Source organism: Hippoglossus hippoglossus, chromosome 3, assembly GCF_009819705.1.
Source record: "Hippoglossus hippoglossus isolate fHipHip1 chromosome 3, fHipHip1.pri, whole genome shotgun sequence".
NCBI lineage: Eukaryota > Metazoa > Chordata > Actinopteri > Pleuronectiformes > Pleuronectidae > Hippoglossus > Hippoglossus hippoglossus.
The window spans coordinates 13,367,546-13,389,655 of NC_047153.1; the positions used below are offsets into that span (position 1 = coordinate 13,367,546).

Genomic DNA, 22,110 nt, shown 5'->3' on the forward strand with positions numbered 1-22,110 from the left:
GATGAATGAGAAAAGACTGAAAATGTGCAGTAAATCAAACAGGGCCACTGCCTCTTCTCATCCTGCTTATGGGACTGGTTTGTGATTAATGTCAACATGCAGTTACTGTAAGTGGGTCAGTGTAAAAAATACACTTTTGAGCAGGTCGATGATTTGTTTCACTGCACAAACAACCTGCTCACTTTCCTAAAGATATTTACAAGTAGCAGAGCCTTCCTTACACAATGACACAACAGCACTGCACCATCATACTTAACACCATCAAGCCACTTGCTTGCCAGGGCTGTAATGCACATTAGGGAGTTTATGTGAATGTAAGTCTAATGAAATATGTCCTACATCAGATCTGCTATGTGAGATTAGGGTTAATTACAGATATAAATAACGTTCTTCATTAAAACGTCAAAAAACGACTCGACCGATGTTATATATTTTGTTGACTTTTGTACTTACATTATCCAAAATGTTTTCGACAATGTTCAAACTCAGTTAAATCCCCAATATAAGTCAAGGTAAGGGAACATTTCCTTTTAACTGCTTCATATCCGCTTTACCCGTCTATGCTATAACTTCCCAGGCAAACGGCATCCGAGGACAGAAAGTTAGCCAGTTGCAAGTTGGCTGTTCTTTACTTCAGCTGCAGCTTCACGATGTCATCAAACTAGATCGTTATTGGTTTGATGGAGAGACCCCTTACGGGCAAAGTTACATATTGGACGTTTAAGGCTCCGTCATCTGGAGCGTGTTCTTTCATTGAGATTACTGGCAGCACATTCAACACTGTCCTACTTTACTCTGGAATTAAGAAAAATCTACATGGTACTTTTAACTGAATTACTCTCACATTATATTCAGTCTATTCAGTCTTTTCTGCTCAGACTCAAACACTGGTTGATCCTTAATGAAGTATTAACAGATATAGATATATTACAGCTACTGTAATCTGAGTACAAGCAACTTTTTCTTTACAGTTCTTTACAAAAGTTTCATTTTAAATAAAACAGGCTGAGGACGGAGGGAGAATGATGAGATGGTATATTTTAAATACTTAAAATGACTGTAAAAGCAACTGCCTGCTATCTAAATGCATCTTGTTGTGTAAGCTGCAGTGTTGCTCTTTAAAAATCAAGGCCATCATGTTACCAAACTGCTGAGGCTATTTTTCATATTACTCAAATCTGCACATTAAAGAGATGCTTGTTAAACACGTCCAGAAACATGTGATGGATCAGTTGTGAGCTGTCAGGATCATGCACGCCTCTCAATCTAATCCCATGAAGACAGACGGCTGCATGTTTTTCTCACACTTCTACTACATGATCTTTGCACCACTAAACTCAAGATTACAAATCATTTCAGCAGGCTCCCTCCTGACCCATCTTTACTTCTTTACGTCATCGTTGAGCGAGGCAGAGCTCAAGCTCGAGACCAGTTCCAAGTTCCAAGTCTGTTGCATTCTCAAAATATTCTTTCTTCTGAGCAGCTGCCAGCGCCACACAAGAAAATCATTTATAATGTTCAGACTGAGAAAAGCAGGAAATCACACCATTGTGTAATAATAACTATGACTTATATACTGGTACTTGTAACACGGTAAAATAAGTAAGTGATTCAGTTTCAGTGCTGGTGGCCAACACATACAGTTTATCTAAGAGGGCTGCATCACTCTGGGGCATGTGAAGTGGATGACTCATGTGGTTTTGGAGATCGGGCCAGGTCCCAGTCCTGCCCATCCGGTCATGGCACCGGTACCCAACAAAAAGCCAACGGGGACAGTTGTGTCTGTCGCCATGGCAATGAGCAAGCTGTGGGGACACAGTGGCGGCAAACACGGCAGCTACCCTGTGTTGATAATGTGGTTTGGAAGCAGAGTGCCATGGCTGGACTTCCACATTTAAATGCTTTGGGATCAGCAAAGGTCAAAGGGTGGGGAGAATTGTCCTCCCTCTCACTGTTCACTGCCAACAGGCTTCTGATAACTGAGGCCCCACCACCTGTTACTAAAATATCAAAACAATACATTGGCTCATGTTCCTTTTCGACACAACAGCAGCACTAACAGTGTTTATAAGTATCCCTTTCATTAGTTTTTGAAAGACTGGGGATCATGATAAGTAATGAGCAGGACATTGTATAGTCAAAATGGTGTAGTCCATACACATACACACACAAATACACACATATATAGGCCCTGTTCAGACCTGGTATTAATGTGTCCTGAATGTTTCTCCAATTGTGACCAATCGTGATCAGCTCTCACTATCACGCTCCACGCCTGTCACGTTCGTGCAGGCCGAATACTGTTGTTTTCACCAAGTCTGAGGTTACAGATGTGTCCAATGTCAGTGTGTTTGTGTGTGTGAGTCATTGTGTGTCGGCGTCAGCAAGAGAGAGACAGAGCAGAATCAGGAGGGTCTGAATGAAGGAATGATAGATTTTGCCAATTAAAGAACCATTATGTGGAGATCAGTGTTGATATTGTTGCGGTGGCCACAAACAAATGTGTATGTAAAGACACTGTGACGTTTCATTGTGAAACTTGAGTGGGTCAGAGAACGTCAGCTGAGTAGGTGGTCCTTCATATGTGGCCTAGGACACATTTGCGTTCACACACAAATAATGTGGCTACATTCGTACAGTGATCAGTGAGTGATCAGATCTCAGGACACATACGAAGCTCTGACCACTTGCGATTGGATCCCTCAGGACAGATGTTAAGACTGGGTGTGAATGGGGTCCTACACACACACACATGCATATATTCAGTTTCCTTACCCTGTAAAAGGCTGTTGACAGGGGCAGCAGGGCAGCGGCCATTGTGAACTCCTCTGAGCTGGAGCAGTCCTGTGGGCCGAACACAGAGAAGAGTGAGCAGGGCAGAACACAGCAGGAGACATGTTACACAGCTCTGTGAACACCTTTTACATGGAGCCACGCTGGTGTCCAACAGAGAGGACACACACACACACACACACACACACACACACACACACACACACACACACACACACACACACACACACACACACACACACACACACACACACACACACACACACACACACACACACACGGGACGACGTTTCTGTCAGATTTGGTAACTTCAAGGACAATCATTATTCTCATTATACTGAAGTAATGAATGCATGTATTCTGAAATGTGAAATTCTAAGAAGAAACTACATGACTGACGAGCTGCTGGAGATGGTCAGTGCAGAGATGTGATCTGGGTGGAACAATGGGGGGGGGGGGGCGAAGGATCTTTAGCAAACATCACTTCCTGTTATATAAAGACACTCTTGTTAAATGTCTTGTTAAACAACCATATCTGCAGAATCCACTCACTCTGCTCAACTATGGGGACTTATGCTTTCAATAGCCTTATACAATCCCTGCCCTGACACACTTGTCAGAGCATTCCAGTCTTTTTTTTATTGGTCATTTCTATGTTTTGAATTTCTCGTTCCATCATACGACGTTGCATAAAATTCTCTGGCCACAGAATGCTGCGTTATCAAACAACCTGAAAATAATTATTTTTTCCAAAATTTAAATCAGGAAATAGCCGAGAATGTTCCCTCTCTGGCGGCCACGCACCACGCCAACCTGTCTTTGGAATTGTTTCAGGTCGAAGAGGCGGAGCTTGATGCTGCTCTCAAGAGAATTGTATTAAGATGAATGGTACATTAAGAGGCTTAGAGCCGGCCGGGGGACTTAGGGGCCCAAACAAAATTTTCCCTTAGAGATCACAGAGAATAAGAGGAAGGGACGCGAGCTGGACTTAAAAGTACTTCATTCGCAGGAAATTGGTACTTAACTCTGGTGAGCTTTTCAGGGATTTATTTTTTTAACCCCGTAAATGAGAATGGCCAGAGGTAACTTGATTTAAGACTGTACCAACAACAGCACTGATTCTGACATGGTGCCGCACCTCAGAACCCTCAGTGGAAACTCATGGACAGAAAATGTGTCTTTTCCTTTCTTCCTCTTCTTTTTTTTTTTTTTTACAATAAACTTTCTCTTTTAATGTTGCATCACAATGAAAAAGGAAAATCTTGACTTATGGCTGAGTTTTTCTCCACACTATCAGTGTTTAATTTTGGTAGGAGAGATAGGGAGAGGAATGCAGCACTTTCTGATAGCGGTCTGCACTGCTGGGGGGGCCTCTATTATCGCCATTCCTCTGAAAAAAAAAAGAAAAAAAAAGAGGAGGGAGAAAATGCAAAACACAAGTTCCACATGAAAGCCTGGCCCCCCCGTCGACCAGGCAACATAGTTTCTGTTTTATTTTCCTTGTCGCTTGTGTTTTTCTTTGCAGTTATTTGGGCTGCGGTGAAATGTTCCAGCCTGGAGCGGCACCAACGCATTGTTTACCAGCCGGACCTAACAATGCAGCAGGTCGCAGGAGTTCACGCACCGCAGACAAAATAGAACAACAAGTGGAAATTTGCACATGCAAGTAGTATCTAACAATCCAACAACACACCAATGTCGCGGGTGAAGTACAGTAATGCATGTAGGAGGGTTTATGGATCAGCAACGTATGACTCAGACGTTTTCTGCTCTGAAAAGAAAGGCGTGCTTCAGATTACGAACACGTCAAGTGCTTGTTTCAACACGTCGTGTCTCAGGTAAAGTGACATGATCAGGTTTACTTAAACCCCACTTATTATCACCTGCAAACCTCCACCTTAATCTCCTGTAAGCAGACAGAGGGGCTAAGTGACAGCTCAAAAGCTTTGGAGGTCAACTAACAAAGAAGAACGGATAAGAAATGAAATCTGGAGCAGGTCTGGAATTAGACTGAATGAAAAGTGAAAGTAGAGCAGAGCGATCTGTAGTGCTTTAGGACTCGATCATTGGGATTGAGCAGAAACGGATCCACATGGTGCAGGGTGGAAATTTATGTTCTCTTATTCAGGATTTCTAGAATGGAAGGATGGTAGGTTGTTGCAAACCCCCGTGTTTGTTTGCACGGACACCCTGCCGTCTTCCTTTCCTCCCATTATGTACGTCCCACCATTTCTTTCCCTCATTCTTCAGGCGGCAGGAGCTGCGAAGGTCTATGATGACTAACACAGCCGCTCTGTGTCAGACACGTATGCAGCGAGCAAAAACAAGAAGCTCGAACATGTGACACACAAACGCTGGAGGATGTGAACAAACAAGAGCTTCCTGTGTGTTTCAGGGACATTATCGCTTTCCAGGAAAACTGAGCAAAGAGCTGACACGGACGAGTGCTTATGGACATAGAAAAACAAAAGCGTTACAGTTGATTGCGGCTATAGAAAGAGGAATAAGCCATATATTTAACCTCTGGGATGTCAAGATGAGCAACAAACCGATTTTCCACAGTGAAAGCATGAAATCCGATTAACGCAGATGTTTACCTGGACATACTGATGCACGTACATCTTAGGGAACGTTATCTGACCATGGGAATGATACTGAGTGCAGATTCCCAGTGACCATATTACGTAAAAAAAAACCAATCCATCAGGAAGATCAAGGCAGACAGGGGCCATGTTCTCACAGCAAGAAACTAATTTATGATCTAAATAAAAATGTAACGAAGTCACGTATTCACTATTAAAGGAGATGTGCACAGTGACTGAACTCCAGCAGGCAGCCCCCAGGCTCCAGCGGGGACATGGGCTCAAGTTGGTAGGGGCTCTCGTCCATCAGCTCAGACAGGACAGTCACATTAAGTGCCTTCTAGTTTTCCAGCGTTTCCGTATCCTGCAGCCGCTGCACATTACTGTTCCGCATCAAGCTCCGGGATCGTGCAGAACGCATTGACTCCATGCGGTTGCGGCCACTTCCCATGGACCTCCCGCCCTGTTCCCCCTCTCCTCGCAGTGAACTGCCATTCAGTGTGTTTTTGAGCACCATCATGAGGCCCTCGGCCCTGAGAGCAGAGCACAGAGGGCTCATAATCCTATCTGACAGGAAATGGTTGGGATGCCAGGATACATCCACAGCAGGGCTCGTTCCCCCACATGGCTTGCGCAACGTTTACTTCTAAAATCGGGAGCACCCCACACACACAAACACACAGGCACACACACACATACACAGGCCCACAGGCACACAGGCACACAGGCACACACGCACGTGTAAACGTGCAATTAACTCAAATGCCTTAATGATTGCTGTTACTGTGCGTGGCAGAGAAACAGATAAGGATTACAACAGATGTTTAAACAGGAAAAAATGCGTCAGTGTAAACTTTTGGTCCATGTTAACTCATTCCAGAGAGTGTCTCGACATTGTTTTACGAATCATAAAAAATGTGAAGAATGAAAAACAAATTAACAATTACTGACACGGCACAGTACCATCTGACTCAAATGTCCTAACCTTTGACCTCTTGCACAGTTTTCGTATCACTTCCTTCAGCTCGGTTCGCCTGCAAAACCTTTTTTGGACTGAAAACCCTGATTGCAACCAGACAACAGAAATGTCATTCAGCCTGATGTTTGACATTCAACAAACAATGAATGTTGCAACTGGCCTCTTATTGATGATGTCATTGCGAATTACTGTGTCACATCAACACGTATTCCAGAAATCCAAATGAGGTATCATGCTGTCATTGTACAAAGAGCAAGCAACATTTTTGAAAGAATAGGTCACTTTGGCTTGTTAGGCACTCAAGGGTCTCTAACACGCACACACACCCACACACACACATGCACAACTTCTTCACTCCCTGTGTTAATATCGTGTCGGGTCTCTTATGTGGCCGGGCGTAGAGAGAAAGGGCAGAGTGCAGAGTATGAAAGTAATTACTGGTCATGCAATTTACTATTTATATTCCTTTCACAGCTTGTCGGAGACAAATCCCTCACAAGTCAACTGAGACTAAGAAATGAAAGCCAGGAACAACTGGTCGCCTTTCATGTTTAAGCAAGAGAAAAAGAAAGAGAAACAATACACAATAAAAAAATAAAGACAAATGAGAGAAAGGCTGACTATATCGTACCCATGCTGCAGTTAACTAAAGTGCACTCCACATCAAGTCTCTTCTCCATCTGTGAAATTACTGCTTCTCTCCCCATGTGTGGCTGATTGGTTTTTCAGCAGCGGGCCAGAGGACACAAGTTAGTCTTTAAAACTACATCAATATGGTAATAACATATATAGATTTTAGTCTATGTTAAAAGTGAGGCAGACCTCTGTCGCCTTCTCTTATTATGAACGGATCAAATCAAAAGTGTGGTTTTAAAAGCTTGTGTTGAAAACAGTAGATAAAGTACAGACTACATCTGTATTTCCAGATGTGCGAGACAATTATCTGTTTTTTCTCCGAATCTGTCCTCGACAAAAGAAGAGCTGTATCACTCCAACTAGACTCATGCATTCCATATTAATCTCCTCAGTGCATTCTGCAGGGGTTCACTCTACTGATCATCATTTTGTTAACAATCATCTCATGTCCTGCTTTGAAACAACTGGGGGAAAAAAACACCCTAATCACGCATTGGTTCCAACAAAATCTAACACATCAGGATCTCATTTCAGTGCAAAAAAAGACGGCCTGGCTATCAGATAGCCCCACAACAATTGTACATCAAAACAACACGCAGCTTCACGTCAATTCAGACTGGAATATAACTCAAGTCCTGACTCAAGAGGTCGTCATGCAGAAGAGAGATTGGTGGCTTTTTGGCTTTTTGCACATCACTGACAAACTACTGCCATTGTTCATCTCTGCTCCTGGAAATGAAGACTGTGCAGCATTTGAGGGATGACTCAACAAGCTGTCTATTTCACGTCACCCTGCTTACGTAGTGAGGCATAAATTACTTTGATTAATCTACGTAGTAAACCAAAAGGTAGACATTATATTGGCCAAAGTCATGAAAGCTGCACTTAAGTTCATTTTTAACTGTTGTGTAATTGTGGACACGTCAAATATCACGTCAGACGACCTTGCATGTCCCTGGCCCGGGGAGACTGTGGGATTAATTGCTTTTTTTTTTTTTCATTAAGGGGAAAAATAAAAAGAATGACTGGAATGCGAAGTCGCTCCATAAAAGTTGCACTCTGTGAGGACTCCTTAAAATATTTTAAATCCATGGAAGGGGGCTGATTCAAGGCAGTAAAACCTGAGGAACTACCAATAAAGATCTGGCTGCTCGGGCTGAGTGAAGCCTCACTGACTCTTTATGAGCTGCGCAAAAACACATTACTTACTCACTATGACAAGTAGCCGAGGCATGAGGACCAGGAAGAGACAAACACACTATCTGATGAACAATGAGCAACATTGTCGAGACGCGCCGACACGCTGCCAGGTTGATGTAAACAAAGACAAACTTGAGAATAAAGATGTGGACGAGAAAGGGTTCGGCTGGTGCTTCTTAGGTTATGTGCACTACTGCCCCACTTAAACATCGCTATTTGCTCTATTAGAACCAGATACGGCTCATAAAAAATGGCATCTGCTGAGAATTTGGGGTAGAGCGCTAAACCATTTGCATATTAATCTAGACACGTACTACTGTACAGTGAACTTTGTCATTAGATATTTTTGGGGTGAAATAAATAAAAAGGGCGAAATGTTATAAGTCGATTCCTATGATCAGTTTTGGTCACGTGTGTCGATGAAGCCTAAAAGAAAAACATCTGCAGACATTAACTATGGACTATATATATATATATAATTTTGACAACATGCACAGTTTCTGATGTGTGGTGCAATTTCAATGAATGTTGCTTTTGTCGGAGGCTAGAAACTGATTCTAGTGATGATGTAGCTTTCTCCCTAACATTTTCTTTGAAAGTAGTTTTTGATGAAGAGTCTTAAAATGAATCGGTGTGATGTAATTCCCTCAGTGTTTAATGTATTACTATTTATTATTTAATTATAATTATTATTAAAGAAATATGAAACAATTTGATTATTCAGGCGACAATTTTCTTGAGCCCAAGATTTTAAAACTGAAAGTTCTGTCATATTATGTCACATAATGAAGCAGAGGAGACAAAAACCGAAATGACACAACTAATCTAAAGTTAACGTTCAGTACGTTAAGATTATTTGACTGATTCTACATCAATATCTTGAAAATAGAAGAACAAAAAAGTCATTTCGAAAATGACATTTTTGTTGCTTCCATAGCTGCATGGACTCTCTTCAGTATGGATCCAAGAGGTGTGTCTGTGACTTGTGTTCTGTCTGTTCCTCACCTGGAGGGCGCAGTTAATCATACGAATGATGTAGTCAAACTGTTGGTGGTCCAGTATGGCGCGGTTCTGCTGCACATGAAGACTCAGTTCTTCAGTCAGACACTGGCGAGCTGCTTTGCCTTTCAGTGCGCGCAGTGCAGCCGGCAGCGTCTGTTGAGAAAAACGCAGACACGGAGGGTTTTCATGAAAGAAGAAGATACTTTTAAATAAAATGAATGAGGCAAGCAACAACTTGTGATTGATCAAAAAATAGAAAACACATTGAGACCCTGTACACACATAGATTCTTTATATTGTCATAATACCATTTCATAATGATGTCATCATGATGATGCAAAGGTCAGTGCATAACACTATGGGACATCATTTTCTGACTTCACAGTGATTAGAATATGATCAAAACATTTTTTCAATCTTTATAAGCTTTAGCTCGAGTCTATAGTTGATGCAGAGATACCTGGGAAATGCATGCCATGAAAATGTATGATTGATTTTTGTGACTTCTTCATGGCATCACTTACAATAAAAAACAAGAATCATTTTAAGCTTTAGATTGTCTCTCCCTTATTGGCTGAGATATGCACTTGGTAAATGTGTTTTTTGGATCATGTTTTTGCTATGGATTCTTACGTTTGGACACAACGGATTATATATCTCCTATACGAAGCCAAGGGGATACATAAAGCAACTGGCAACCATCCCACTTTAAACATACTGGATGCATATTGGGTAGAGTGTTCACCTATGACTTTACATACGTGGGGCCACAATAAAGGAAAAACTTGAACAGACGTTTTTGTGTAAGACATATGCTTCTAGAGGAAAAACCCATGTGACAGGAGTTATTGCTCAGCAAAGTTAGCAATATACCGACATGGATTCAGAGAGTGTTTTGGCATCGGCTCTAACCATCTCTGTATGTGAGTGCTTATGTGTCAGCTGGGAGATATTAGGATGATGGAGGTGAGGAGAGAGCGGCTCTCTGCAGCTCCAAAGCTGCCTGCTGGAGTGGTGCAACACACAGAGCAGATGCCTGCAGTGCTTGAGCTTGTTTAGAGGTTGATTAGCCCCACTGATGAAAGACATTGGGCATTACCTGTTCAGTCTCCAGGGTCTTGTTGTCAAAGATGAAGGAGATGCAGCTCCGCACCACCTCCAGCCTGCGTGCGCTGTTAAACACGGAACCACTCTTACCCATAATAGACACTGGAACACAGAAAGCACAGGACAGGAGGGGAATCACTGCAGGGTGCGAATAACAGAGTAAAAGGCACAGTTTGTACCCAAACAGAACACCACAGCTATGTTATAACTTAGGTAATATTCATAATGTTGCAGACACAGAGGGGCTGTTATGTTTTGTCACATGCCAGCAGTTTAAAAGTTGGCCCTACCGACGCCAGGCCCCGCAGGAACAACGCACTTCCTCTCAAGCCGTACAGAAGCTGGTAAGCTGCTGTGTTTAGCCACACCCTCCTGCAGCATCTTCTCCACCTTTTCGTCAGCCAGCGGGGGGAAGGGTACCTGGTGCACGCGTAGGTGGGATCCCTCTGACGGCCGAGGCACTTTCTGGAATGCCATGTGGGGGTTCGGGTTCTCCTACAGTGTATCGACCGGGGGCAAACATGCATTAATAGGACACACGGCTGTAAATATAGTGGCTATAAAGCAAAACACGTGTAGAGCGTGCTAAAACGAGGACATCTGCCCTGTCCAGGAAAAACTAAAAAAGAGGAGTTGCAGTTCTGTGCATGAAGACTTACGTTTCTGTACAGCTGCTCCGACAGTTCTCTGATGTGCTTCTGCATCTTGTTAGGGCCGACCTCTTCTTCCTTAAAGCTCTCAGTGTCTAAGGCCACCAGCTAGAAAACATACAACCAATAAAGAAAACATCAAAACAGTAATATGTGCTGTTACATGGGTGCATCATCATCGTCATCGTCATCATCATCATCATCATCTAGTAGAACACCCTTCCCAAGGTTTTACTGATGAACAGTGTTCTTGCAGGGCAACCCAGAGGTGTAACGACTTGAGTCAGAAACTTTTGTTTATTTGTTAGTAAGCAGCATTACCCAAAACCACTAAATGGATTTCTCCGAAACCTAATGGAAGGATGTGAAAATGAACAGGAAAGAAACAATAACATTTTAGTGCAGATCCGGATTAGGGGACAAATCCAGGATTTCTTTTTCACTTTCTTTCACATTGCAAGATAAGGCATTTCTTAATGTTAGTTAATTTCTCAGACTTGTGAATCTTAATGTAAATAATTCATATTTAGGGAGTTGGTATTGAGTTTTATGCAATTTCAGGCAGATCCAAATAAAAATCTGGATCTATTGGATTTAAATGTGATTTCAAAGGGGTGTAGGATCTTTTCAGCCACTGTATGGTGACAAATAAGGTGAGAAACCTGTAACCATCACCAACGTGTAGCTCTGAAACCTAATGTGGCCCTAGCTATAAGGCTGGTTCTAATTTAAGGGGACTGGTGGTGAAGGTATTCTACTTCTGTTTAAAGTTAGGGTCAGCTGTGTATTTGGAAGCATTGCACATTTCATCTACTTTATTGTCTTTAAACTACGTGACTATTTTGGTCCCACCATGATTGCACCATCATGATATCGCCTTCGATTAAACAATTTTTAAATTCCCTCATAATGGGTGAACTGAACTGTGGCTTGGAGAATCATTACACCTCTGATTATAACCAACACTGACCTTATTGATTAGTTGATAACCAGGTCACTGGATGAGCATGAACAGATTGACTGCATGTGACTAGACTTCAATAAAAATAGTTTCTTATCCACGTAGGAGTAGGACAGCGTCTGTGTATGAAGTCCCCCACTTCAAGAGTGAAGGCTAATGCCGCTCGGCTGTAAGCGGAGCGTCGTGGTACCGTACCTCATCAAAGAGATCACAGGCTCTGTAAGGGGGACCTCTCTCCGAGACGAAGCCAGCGAAGGCCATGCCATCCAAAACCTTGGTCAGGAAATCGTTCTCAATGAGGCCTCGCTGGCCCAGGAAGGCAGTCTGGATAATGTCAGAATTAGAGCAGTTACAATAGCAGACAGGTGGAAGCAATGTCATCCTGTTTATATGGGTAAACTGTAGACTGAAAAACAAGCACAGTGATTACAGAATACGATTACAAAACTTTCCCCGCGGTGGGGACTGACACTGGCAGCTCCGCCTTCTGAAATCACTGATTCTACAGCGTATTGAAAAAGGGCAATAAATCTTATTCTGACCATGTGCGAATTCATTTACTTTACGCGTAATTATTTGTGCTTGTGGGGAGAGAAGATAAAGCACAGTTCACTCAAGCTGCCTCCAGTCAGCAATTCCAGGCGACTAAGCTGAGCATTTGTTTATAATGCGATCCATGTGGGGTACTTTGAGGATGATGTGCTGTGGAGTTACCACGGAGACACGAACAGACACGAACAAACAAAATCCCCGGCACAAAACAAAAATGTAAACCTAATGTGTTTCATATGGCTCATCGCCGGGCCATGCTCAAGGTTACAGGACTGTGTCCCAAGCTCGCATAAACAAAGGCAGAGCCTCACTGAGGAGTCACGGCGCCTCTACAACCCGTGCAAAACAACATGCGCACTCACACATGCATGCACACAAACGCACTCTCTATACATCCCTGACAGGTTTATCTGTTTGGTATTTACAGGACAACGTGTTTGCTGAGGAGGGTTTAATCTGAGGTCACACGCTGGAAAATGAGGTTTCTGTGCAAAATCTGACTTTCAACAGTGGGAATTGTGTTAGGTCGTTATCTTACCTTGTGAAAATGAATAACAGGCTCAGAGTGGATGCGGATGAGCTGCAGGCAAGACCTGTAGCCCTGGAAGAGTTGTGCAAACAGCCTGAGAAACACGGCCCTCACCTCCTTATCCTGGAACACACACATGCACATACACATGTACACAGACATGAGTCATCAACCAGCTATGCAGTCTAGTGAGTAAATTATGCAACATACATGTTGTTTGTCTTGGGGGTAATGGGTTACAATCAGTCAGTGACTGTAACCTCGTAGCAATAAGATATTTAGTTTGATGATGGTTAAGATGTCCTCCTCATGTGTGAGAGGAGGAGGAGGAGGAGGAGGAAGAGGGCATGTTAAAGCCATGACGACTTACCAACAACTTGAGGTTTGAGGGTGCAGTGCGAGGGGGAGGGAACGCATTGTCAGCTATCTCCAGATCAGGATGCAAAACCTGAGAAAATACATTTATTTCACAGTAATTTATTTATTTCCACATCACATAACTGCCACGGCAACATTAGTCAACGCTCCTTGGAAAATGTATCACATGATTCAGATGTGGCTGAACAAGGAGGTACTTTTTAAAGTTGCTCACTTCTAAAGCAGTCATATTAATGTGTGTGTTAGTATGTGTGGGCCATGTATGAGTGCGTGTTTGTGTTTACCAGGGAAAGGGAAGTTTGTGTTTGGTGCAGCAGAGGTTCAGGGAGCAGGGACAAGTGGATGCACTCAGGAATCTTTATTGTTCCTCCATCCAGGTCAGCAATAATAACATCCAACTGGTGAAAGGACACAGAACAACGACGGGTCAGGTGGTTTGATTGCAGATGGAGGTTGTACAGTGTGGTGCAACATGTTTTCCAAAACCAACTAAATAAACATCCTGATTATTCACATCCTCATGTGTAAAAACGTCAACTTCTTTTCTCCTCGTCAGTAGGAAAAACAAAATCCTAATATGCCACGATGCGTCATTATCATTTCTATCAAAATAGACTCTAAATAACAAAATTATTTCTTAATGATTTGCATGTGTTTGGAAGCACAATTTATGATCTACGAGTTCTGCACGCAACATAGAGAGATTGCTGGATGCATGCGACGCGTTCCAACTCACCAGATCTTGGATTTCAGTCTGAAACATGGAGTGCACGCCGATGATGAAGGGAGTGGGTGAACTCAGGACCTCCAGCAGCCGCGATGGTAGAATAGGGATGTACGGGTAACTGAACACATGAGGACACAATGATGAATACACAGAATACTTTCAAGTATGTTAGGAAGAGAGAGAGAGGTGAGAATTCAAGGATGCCTGAGCAACTGAGAGCCTAGAGTGTACAAGGGAAGTGCTTGACTGTTCTTTATTATAACATTGAAATGAACACAATCACATTAAGACAGAAGAAAAGTTAGTAACTGTGTCTCAGATGATATTCTTACATTTTGCAATGTTATCTTTTACAAGCTTAAGAAATTTTACGTCTATCTAATAATTCCAGAAATCATTGTGTGTCTCTCGTATCTTGAGAACCGTCTTTTTGCCTTCACACTTGGCAAGTGCATTGTTAAGGGCCCAAGGAGGTGCAGTGTCGAAATTGGTGGAACTCATCAATGAAAGTGACAAGCGGTTCTCCAGGTCAGGGCTCTGTGAACTGAGTCGAGCTTCACTAAACTTTGGATAAACAGGCCAACGGCTCTTTGTGCAGCAGCGGTGGAACAGCTTCAGCGTCTTTACCTAACGCGGCTCAATTGCTGCAGGTCACATTTAAAGTTTCAGTTTTAGAACGGGCTGCACTAGTTTCATTAAATAATAGCAACTAGGGCAGAGCAACATGGATACAATTACTTTAATACTGATAAACCCATGAGAGCATGTTCTCCTTTCACAGAATATATAGTACTTGTTCGCCAGAATGTTGAGGAACAAAATCATTGATGACTGAATTCCTATTGATACTGTATTACTATCAGTATTGTTTTTCTATTCTTAAAAGATGCCCATTAACTGTAGGATGACTCACTGGAGCACTGTCTCCTTGCCTCAAGTTTAAATGTCCTCAGACAAAACAGTGAACATTAGAGGATTACATTGCCTACATGACACTCAAGAAGGTGGTGAGGTTAAAAAGCCTTTCATGTCCCATGGCTATTGAATCGTATCAACAGTAAAAAATGTGTGCCAGCCAGGTGAACAGTTTCATGATCTGTGCAGACCTGTCTATACTGATCATGTGACCATTATGTGCTTGCCCGTATCAGACACCTTAATGGCTTTTTTTGAAAAATGGAACTGGACCTGGAAAAGAAAATGCTCACCGTGCCAATGAAAGCCACTTATAGAAGAAGGGCATTCTTAGAGTGAGTGAGTGGAAAATCCCTTGAAAGTTACAACATGTACGCCGTTAAACAAAGTGTGACAGTTCAGTGTTGAACAAAGTTAATCATCAGTCGGATCATCCACAGGAGACATAGCAGCGGTCGAGGAGGCAGTGGAAAGTCACATGAGAAACTGTCGCGCTGCCGGGGTCAGACACACACACACACACACTCACCTGTATTTAAGGGGAAACATGAGGGCTTCCAGGGCGCGGCTCGCCTCGCCGAGCCTCTGGTAACTGGTGGAGTGGAACAAAACCTTGTGTTCTGTCAGAACCGCACAACACAGGCTCAGAACGTTTTGGATTCCTGGAATGAGAAATGAAAAACCATGAGATAATGAAAAATAAGGAGGTAGTTGTTGTAACGCGACTGCCACATTGTTCCAGATCATTTATCACTCGTGGCTTTTTGTGGGGGAATTTTCTAACCTTGAACACAGATTAGAACAAAACTATCTTTTAAGATTTATTTTGTAATTTTGGCAGTGCTGCAGAGCAACCATATCAGGCGTCACATAGATGGTTGTCGTAATACTTAAAGACTGGAGTGCAATTTCCGGGAGTGGTCTCATTTTGAAATCCGAAGAGTTAACTCAATTTTAACTAAATCTTACTTTTCAAAGACTCTTTTGAAAGACTACCACTTATTCTCAAATTAAGATTAAATCTGTTTAAATATTAATTCATATTAACTCTTTATTAATGTCAGTTGCAAATGGTTTGATATATAATAAAGGAGCCAAAAGGTTGATCACATCTCCTGCAAGCTGTCCACTATTATCTAAAACCACGTAGGCTGCTGGCTCATGAAGACAAAAATAATAAGTTTCCACAACCAAACGGGACAGTTTATATTAAACACTGAATGCAAAGCCTATGGGAAAACTCATCTCTGAGAAAACAAAGGAAATTACACACTCTCGCACGGTATTAATAATATTTCAAATACTGATGTGACATTCAGGAAGAATTCTAAGTTTACAGTTCCTGTTATTGTTTCCTTTCAAGCGACTGACAGACCGATTCATCACACGTCGCAGTGATAAGGAGAGAGGAACACGGGCAGACGTATCCGCACCACTGGGGGCGCTGGGTCTGGATGTTTGGCCGCCTCAGTGGAGCGTTTCAGTGATAAACAGGAAACATGAGCCTCAACAAAATCTGACAATTGAAACTGAATGAGCCACCGACCATACCAACAGAATTAATTCATCACTTTTAGACAAGGTGGGTCCAAAGGTCACTCTTTCTATTAAAAGAGACGCACAAGACTGTGCCTTGGTCATGTGACCACATCACTGAGGCTCAGGTTGCACAGTCACACCTCAGGTTCAGGTGTTGACTTATCTCCTGGAAACAGCGACACATTTCCGACCCTTAGATAAAGAGGAACAGGCCCCGGACAAAAGCAGCAAACAACAAACAGGCTGTTGACGGCCGGTTTTATCTCGCCCCACGGAATGTACTTCCTGTCCAGTGTGACATGTTTAACACACATTCCTCTCTGGTGACTCCGGTGAACTGTGCACCCGCGGCGATGTGCCGACCTGCCTGCCTGCACAGCTACTCGCCCGTCCTTATACGGACATGAGGATGACCTAATAGGTGGGAAGGATGCACTTGTTCTCTGCGAGTGTAACTGATCAGCTGACTTGGGATATTTACCTTCGCCTCAGCAGTTGTAAGGGAAGAAGAATGATTAACTGAGACATTGTCTAAGTCTGTCCGTTACTTTCACCCTGAATGCAACGAGAGCAGATTCTCCTGACGTCCTGCTACACAATCATATGCAATTTTTATACTACAACTATTTACTGGTGCAAGAGCGGAAAACTGAACACTTGTATAATTAGAAGACAGACCGAGGTATTAACTTCATTGATCATATATTAACCTTCTGTTACAGGAATAGTGAAATATTTTGAAAACAAAGGTACAAGGGGAGAGTATAACTCCGCCCTCTTTTGCCACGTTAAAAAGTGAAAAAGAACCCTGGATATGTCCGTTTATCCTGATCAGCTGCAAAACTGAATGGGTTCCTCCGGGGATCGTGCCCCTCCTCTCCAAAAAATTTCAATAAAATCAGTCGAGTAGCTTTTCCCATTATCGTGCTAACAAACAAACAAAAGCAAATGGAAACACAACATCCTTTGCAGAGATAAATAGGATGAATGGCTTTCTTGCCAGGAGAAGGATAAGAACAATGGTACGGTCACAGGCTCCAGCCGGGAAATTGTTAACATAAATTAGCATGCAGATTAGAGTGTGGATACCTGACCGGAGCCCGAGGGGTCGGGCCGGGTTTGGACAAAGTTTTGTTAAGGTTCGGCTTCGGTTTGGGTTCAGTCACATTGGCCTAGCTATCATCTGGATTTTTTACTCTGCACATGACTTGCTATCAAAAGTGAATAATAGTAGTGAATAAACAATAACAATATAAAGAATAACATGTCACCTGTCCTGCAGCAGCCTAAAGGTTCAAACATGTTACTATACGGCAGTGACCAGGCTGTCGTGATACTCTGACCTCAGATGACATGGAAATACTGTATAATTAAAGCAAGTCAGACTTGAGCACAACAGCACTTAACACTCATTGTTCACATACTGCTGTGCACTGATGAATGGAAACCAGCTTATGAAGACTGATGGACCACTGTTGGGTATTAAGTCAAGATTGTTTTGTTTCGTGTATCCAGATCAGCCACAAATGCCTGACTTCCACATGACCCTGATCACATGTGTATCGTGTAAGTACCCCCCATGCGCATGTTCCCCAGTGTGTCCAAACAAAAGGAGGATGGTGTTAATAGACTCAGGAAATAAAACACACTCTGTTTTCAAGCACATTCTTCTTATCAAACGTGGCTTTGTAGGGGCCAACTTTCCATTACAAATCGCATTTCAGGTGAATTATATTAAATTTCAATCTCGGCTCACAGATGTTCGCCTAGAGTTGCAGAAAATTAAATATGATTTTTCTGGAATGACCTGAAAAGTGGAAAAAAATAAAATAAAATAAAACAATGGCTCAATTCATGGTTTATGCCAAATTGTCTTTTTCAGATGAGCACAGTGCACTCCCCAATAACTGGAACTACAGACTGTACAGTATGAGTCACAGTGAATCAGGCCTGTATCTCTAACACAAGCACAAAAACAGATTTATGTTCTGACATATTGTGCAAAGAAAACGTGAAACCAGCAAACTAAATCAAATCTTCATCATGTGCACATTCTTGCCCGCACAAAAAATTACTGGGATGGGACACAGTGAAAACCACATAATCTTGCCTCAGACACATTTAGTGCAGAATTAATCCAAGTTCTTATGGGCTTACTGCAAAAGTCCCCAGATTGTAAAAGTTGTACGGCACAGTAGTTTATCACCATGTGATCAGCAGAGCCTCCAAAAATCTGATAAGGATCATCAATGAGTGAATGTAAAACATGTCACAGACAATAATCTGCTTCTTAAATTCAGCTAAGAAAACTATGGCAGTAATTAAAGACAAATGTTTTTAGAGTGTGAGCGCTCAGATGAGAACAACCAGCCTCACAAACCATACAAAATTTTCCAAAGGCCAAAAAGAAGTATTGTGTGGATGTGACATCCGGCAGCAGGAAACTGTTCTTCCTTCAACAAATCATGTAGCAAATAACAAATAAGTGACACATCAACATGCTGTTGTTGGGATTTAGTCCCACAGTCATTAACAAGTTATGTCCTGACTCAAGTCTCATCCTGTCTCATGATGACCAGTCAGTAGCTATCAAAGTGCCTGGACCCACCCAGCTGCTGGAAGAGCAGAGCAACACTCTTGCACGTGACGGGCAGTGTGTCGTTCAGAGGCGTCTGGATGAGCTGCCGGTCTCCTGCTCCCAGGCTGAACAGCTTCTGTAAAGAAAGACAAATGCAGCCAAGGTCAGAAAAGTTGGCATGGAAAAAAAAAAAAAAGGGTTTCTGTGGGCACCAGGGCTGCATCATTTAAACAAGACACATGCTGACATGGCTGAATAAACCAACTAAATGAGTCAGCTTCTCACTGAGCAAAAGATCGTGACTGGTGCAACCCACAGATGCAACAACATTCCAGGAACCTCACCTCTAAAAATAGCCTTTCATTTTGAAATATACAAAAAAAGACAGACTCCTAAAGCGTGTGTCTGCGCTGCTGAAATGTACCTTTACTGATTATTCGAGTCAAATTAGTGATGCAATACTGGGAAATGTTTGAAAGCACGTTTATCACAGTTGACATAAATGCTGAACAGGCTTAAAATACGAAAACTAAAGAATATACAAATATTTATAAAAAACAGAGAATAAATAAATAAATAAAAACATTATAAATATTACACAATTAGATTATTGCACAATAGCAGTAATTATGTAAATCGAGGTCTCCAACTCAACTGGAACTGAAAGCCAGTGAGAGGAAGTGGGGGTTAAGCAATGTTTAAAGCTTCTCTAGGGTCTGAGCAGTTCTGATACAAATATATAAGCTGCTCCAGAGATTAGGGGGCAGCCACTGCAAAGGCCTGGTTGGTTCCCCTCAGTGCTCAGGAATGATGGTGGAACAGTTCAAATAAATGATGTGGTGCCAGCCCTTATAAATATTTGTTTTTATTAATAAAACCTTAAAATGTATCCTGAATTTGAAAAGGAGACAGTGAACAGAGGCCAGTACTGATGTCATGTGATCTCTTTCTCCTTTTCCAGTGGCTGGTAGAGAAGAACACTAGAGGGAAAGTTCATCATTAAAGAGAAAGATCAAAGTCGTACTGATACATTTTTTGCTACTCTGCTGAGGTTCTCCGTGCAGGGGTGATGAGGATTCCTCCACAGTTGTACTAGTGAACTAACATATTTGTGAGACATGCGCTCCGGCACCGGGGCTCATGTTAAACAAACTGTCACTTGCTTGACAGTTATTTTTCCAAAGGTGTCAGTAAGTAAACTGTTGCCTGGTTCACTGGATTAACATCCTCACCTTCTGACACCAAACTGCAGCAAGGAAAGTAATGATGCGTGTTAGTGCTGTGACTTTCTGAATATATTCCTCCAAACTGCTATTAACACAGTTTAAGAGGTCTTCGCTGTTATTGGTCCCACTTTAGACTGAGGTATTTTGCTCCGAGCAACACGATGGAAAAAATGACAACTATGTATCAGAAAATGAGTGCCTGCGGCAACAAGACACTCCTAATTGGCTGCACAGCAGACATAAATCATTTTAGTGGCTGCTCCATCGAGGCATCAAGTCCAGCCCCTGGTCTTGTCTGCCTTCTGGGCCGGTAGCAGAAGTGTGACATGTTTTGCGGACCGCTGCACTTTGGCTGTGCCTCAGGTGAGACGTACCTGGGATCCACCAGCAACGGGAACCTGGAATGTGAAGAGGTTGGCGACCAGACCCTCTAATGGGAAGTTCAGGCTATCGATGTGGACGGTGTAGATCAGACCCAAGCAGCCCTGCGAGAGCAACCAGTGAAATACTAGTAAGACAGGGATACACACAGAGGATAACTACTCTTTATAGACATTAATATTGCAGCTCGTTGTTAATCATCGTCTGCTTTTACTCTATCTGGGCCATGAGACAAGAATGGTTAGGCGTCATAGCTCAGTTTATTTAGCTCATTGTAACAGCGGAGCACTTATTGCCTTAGATAGCATGACTGAATGTGAGTCTGTGATCAACTTTGGAATGAAAAGATCTGACGTACGTAGGCTTTACTGTCTTCACTTTACTCAAGTATGTAAAAAAAAAAATCTGAATATTCTTTCTGGACAAGACAGAAAAATATTTTCAATCAAGATTTCATCACGTCGTGTCTTATTACCCGGAATATTTCGGGATAATCCAGCCTGGACACGAGAATGAGACTCTTTGGTGCAAACACTTGAGCTGGCTGGATCAGTCCATCCTCCTCTGCCTCCTCATCTTCATCTTCGTCAACCTCAATACTCTTTGATCCCTGAAATATCAAAAACAAGCAGAACATAAAACACAATTTCAGTTGAAGAGTTCAACACTGAGGCATGGACAATAGACCTTGAACGAAGATCAGCATGGTTCAGGAAAAAAATCACAGATTTTGATATACAACAACATCCAAGTTTTAATGTAAATTACTGTGTGACATATCTGTGAAGATTCTCAGTCAACAAAATCATGGTATCTTCCATGAAATGTGTAGCCTACATAGGCAACTGGAATTGATTGTGTTTCTTGAAAGTAGCGACTGGAAACTTAATTTCACCTCTAAAAATACTGAATAATGTGTATTAATACTGACTAATGTTTATTGCAGAGCCTGATTGTTGAATTCATAATTAAAGTTACTTATAGTAAAAATGAATGTTTAATGTAAATGATCAAGTCTCGATTACATTTCTTTGTCATGAGAGTTTGACAACTTAGTTTGACATCGCTTAGAAATAAATTTGTTTTATGGCCGATGCATTGGTAATAAAAACATTTTTACTATCTAATATCATATTGGAATCCACCTTGAAAAATCCATATCTGTCACGGCCTTGTATTTTGGATTTAAACTCAAATTAAATCCAAATCAATTGAGTAGTGGAAAAGTTGGTTGTACAAAACAAAAATATCAACTTCCAAAAATTCCTAAAGATGCTCTTTTGTCTCCAGAGAGGAGAAACACTTTTATGAAAGTTTGGACTATTAATTAATCTCATTTCCCAAACAGTCCCTTTACAGTTGCTGATCCCAGTCG

At 42.1% G+C, this 22,110-nt stretch overlaps 1 protein-coding gene across 3 annotated transcripts in view; it reads right to left on the reverse strand.

Annotated features, from left to right (window-relative positions):
* The window catches only part of sbf2 (SET binding factor 2), a 92,792-nt gene that overhangs the window by 33,937 nt on the left and 36,745 nt on the right, over window positions 1–22,110 (reverse strand). For all 3 annotated transcript variants that reach the window (XM_034576622.1, XM_034576639.1, XM_034576631.1), the window contains exons 4-17: window positions 21,211–21,345; window positions 20,729–20,839; window positions 19,159–19,264; window positions 15,541–15,673; window positions 14,106–14,214; window positions 13,654–13,767; window positions 13,362–13,439; window positions 13,001–13,114; window positions 12,106–12,234; window positions 10,959–11,057; window positions 10,590–10,794; window positions 10,292–10,401; window positions 9,196–9,345; window positions 2,776–2,844 (exon numbers count right to left, since the gene is read on the reverse strand). In XM_034576622.1, the coding sequence (XP_034432513.1) occupies window positions 2,776–2,844; window positions 9,196–9,345; window positions 10,292–10,401; window positions 10,590–10,794; window positions 10,959–11,057; window positions 12,106–12,234; window positions 13,001–13,114; window positions 13,362–13,439; window positions 13,654–13,767; window positions 14,106–14,214; window positions 15,541–15,673; window positions 19,159–19,264; window positions 20,729–20,839; window positions 21,211–21,345 (1,662 nt within the window). The remainder of the gene's footprint in view (window positions 1–2,775; window positions 2,845–9,195; window positions 9,346–10,291; window positions 10,402–10,589; window positions 10,795–10,958; window positions 11,058–12,105; window positions 12,235–13,000; window positions 13,115–13,361; window positions 13,440–13,653; window positions 13,768–14,105; window positions 14,215–15,540; window positions 15,674–19,158; window positions 19,265–20,728; window positions 20,840–21,210; window positions 21,346–22,110) is intronic.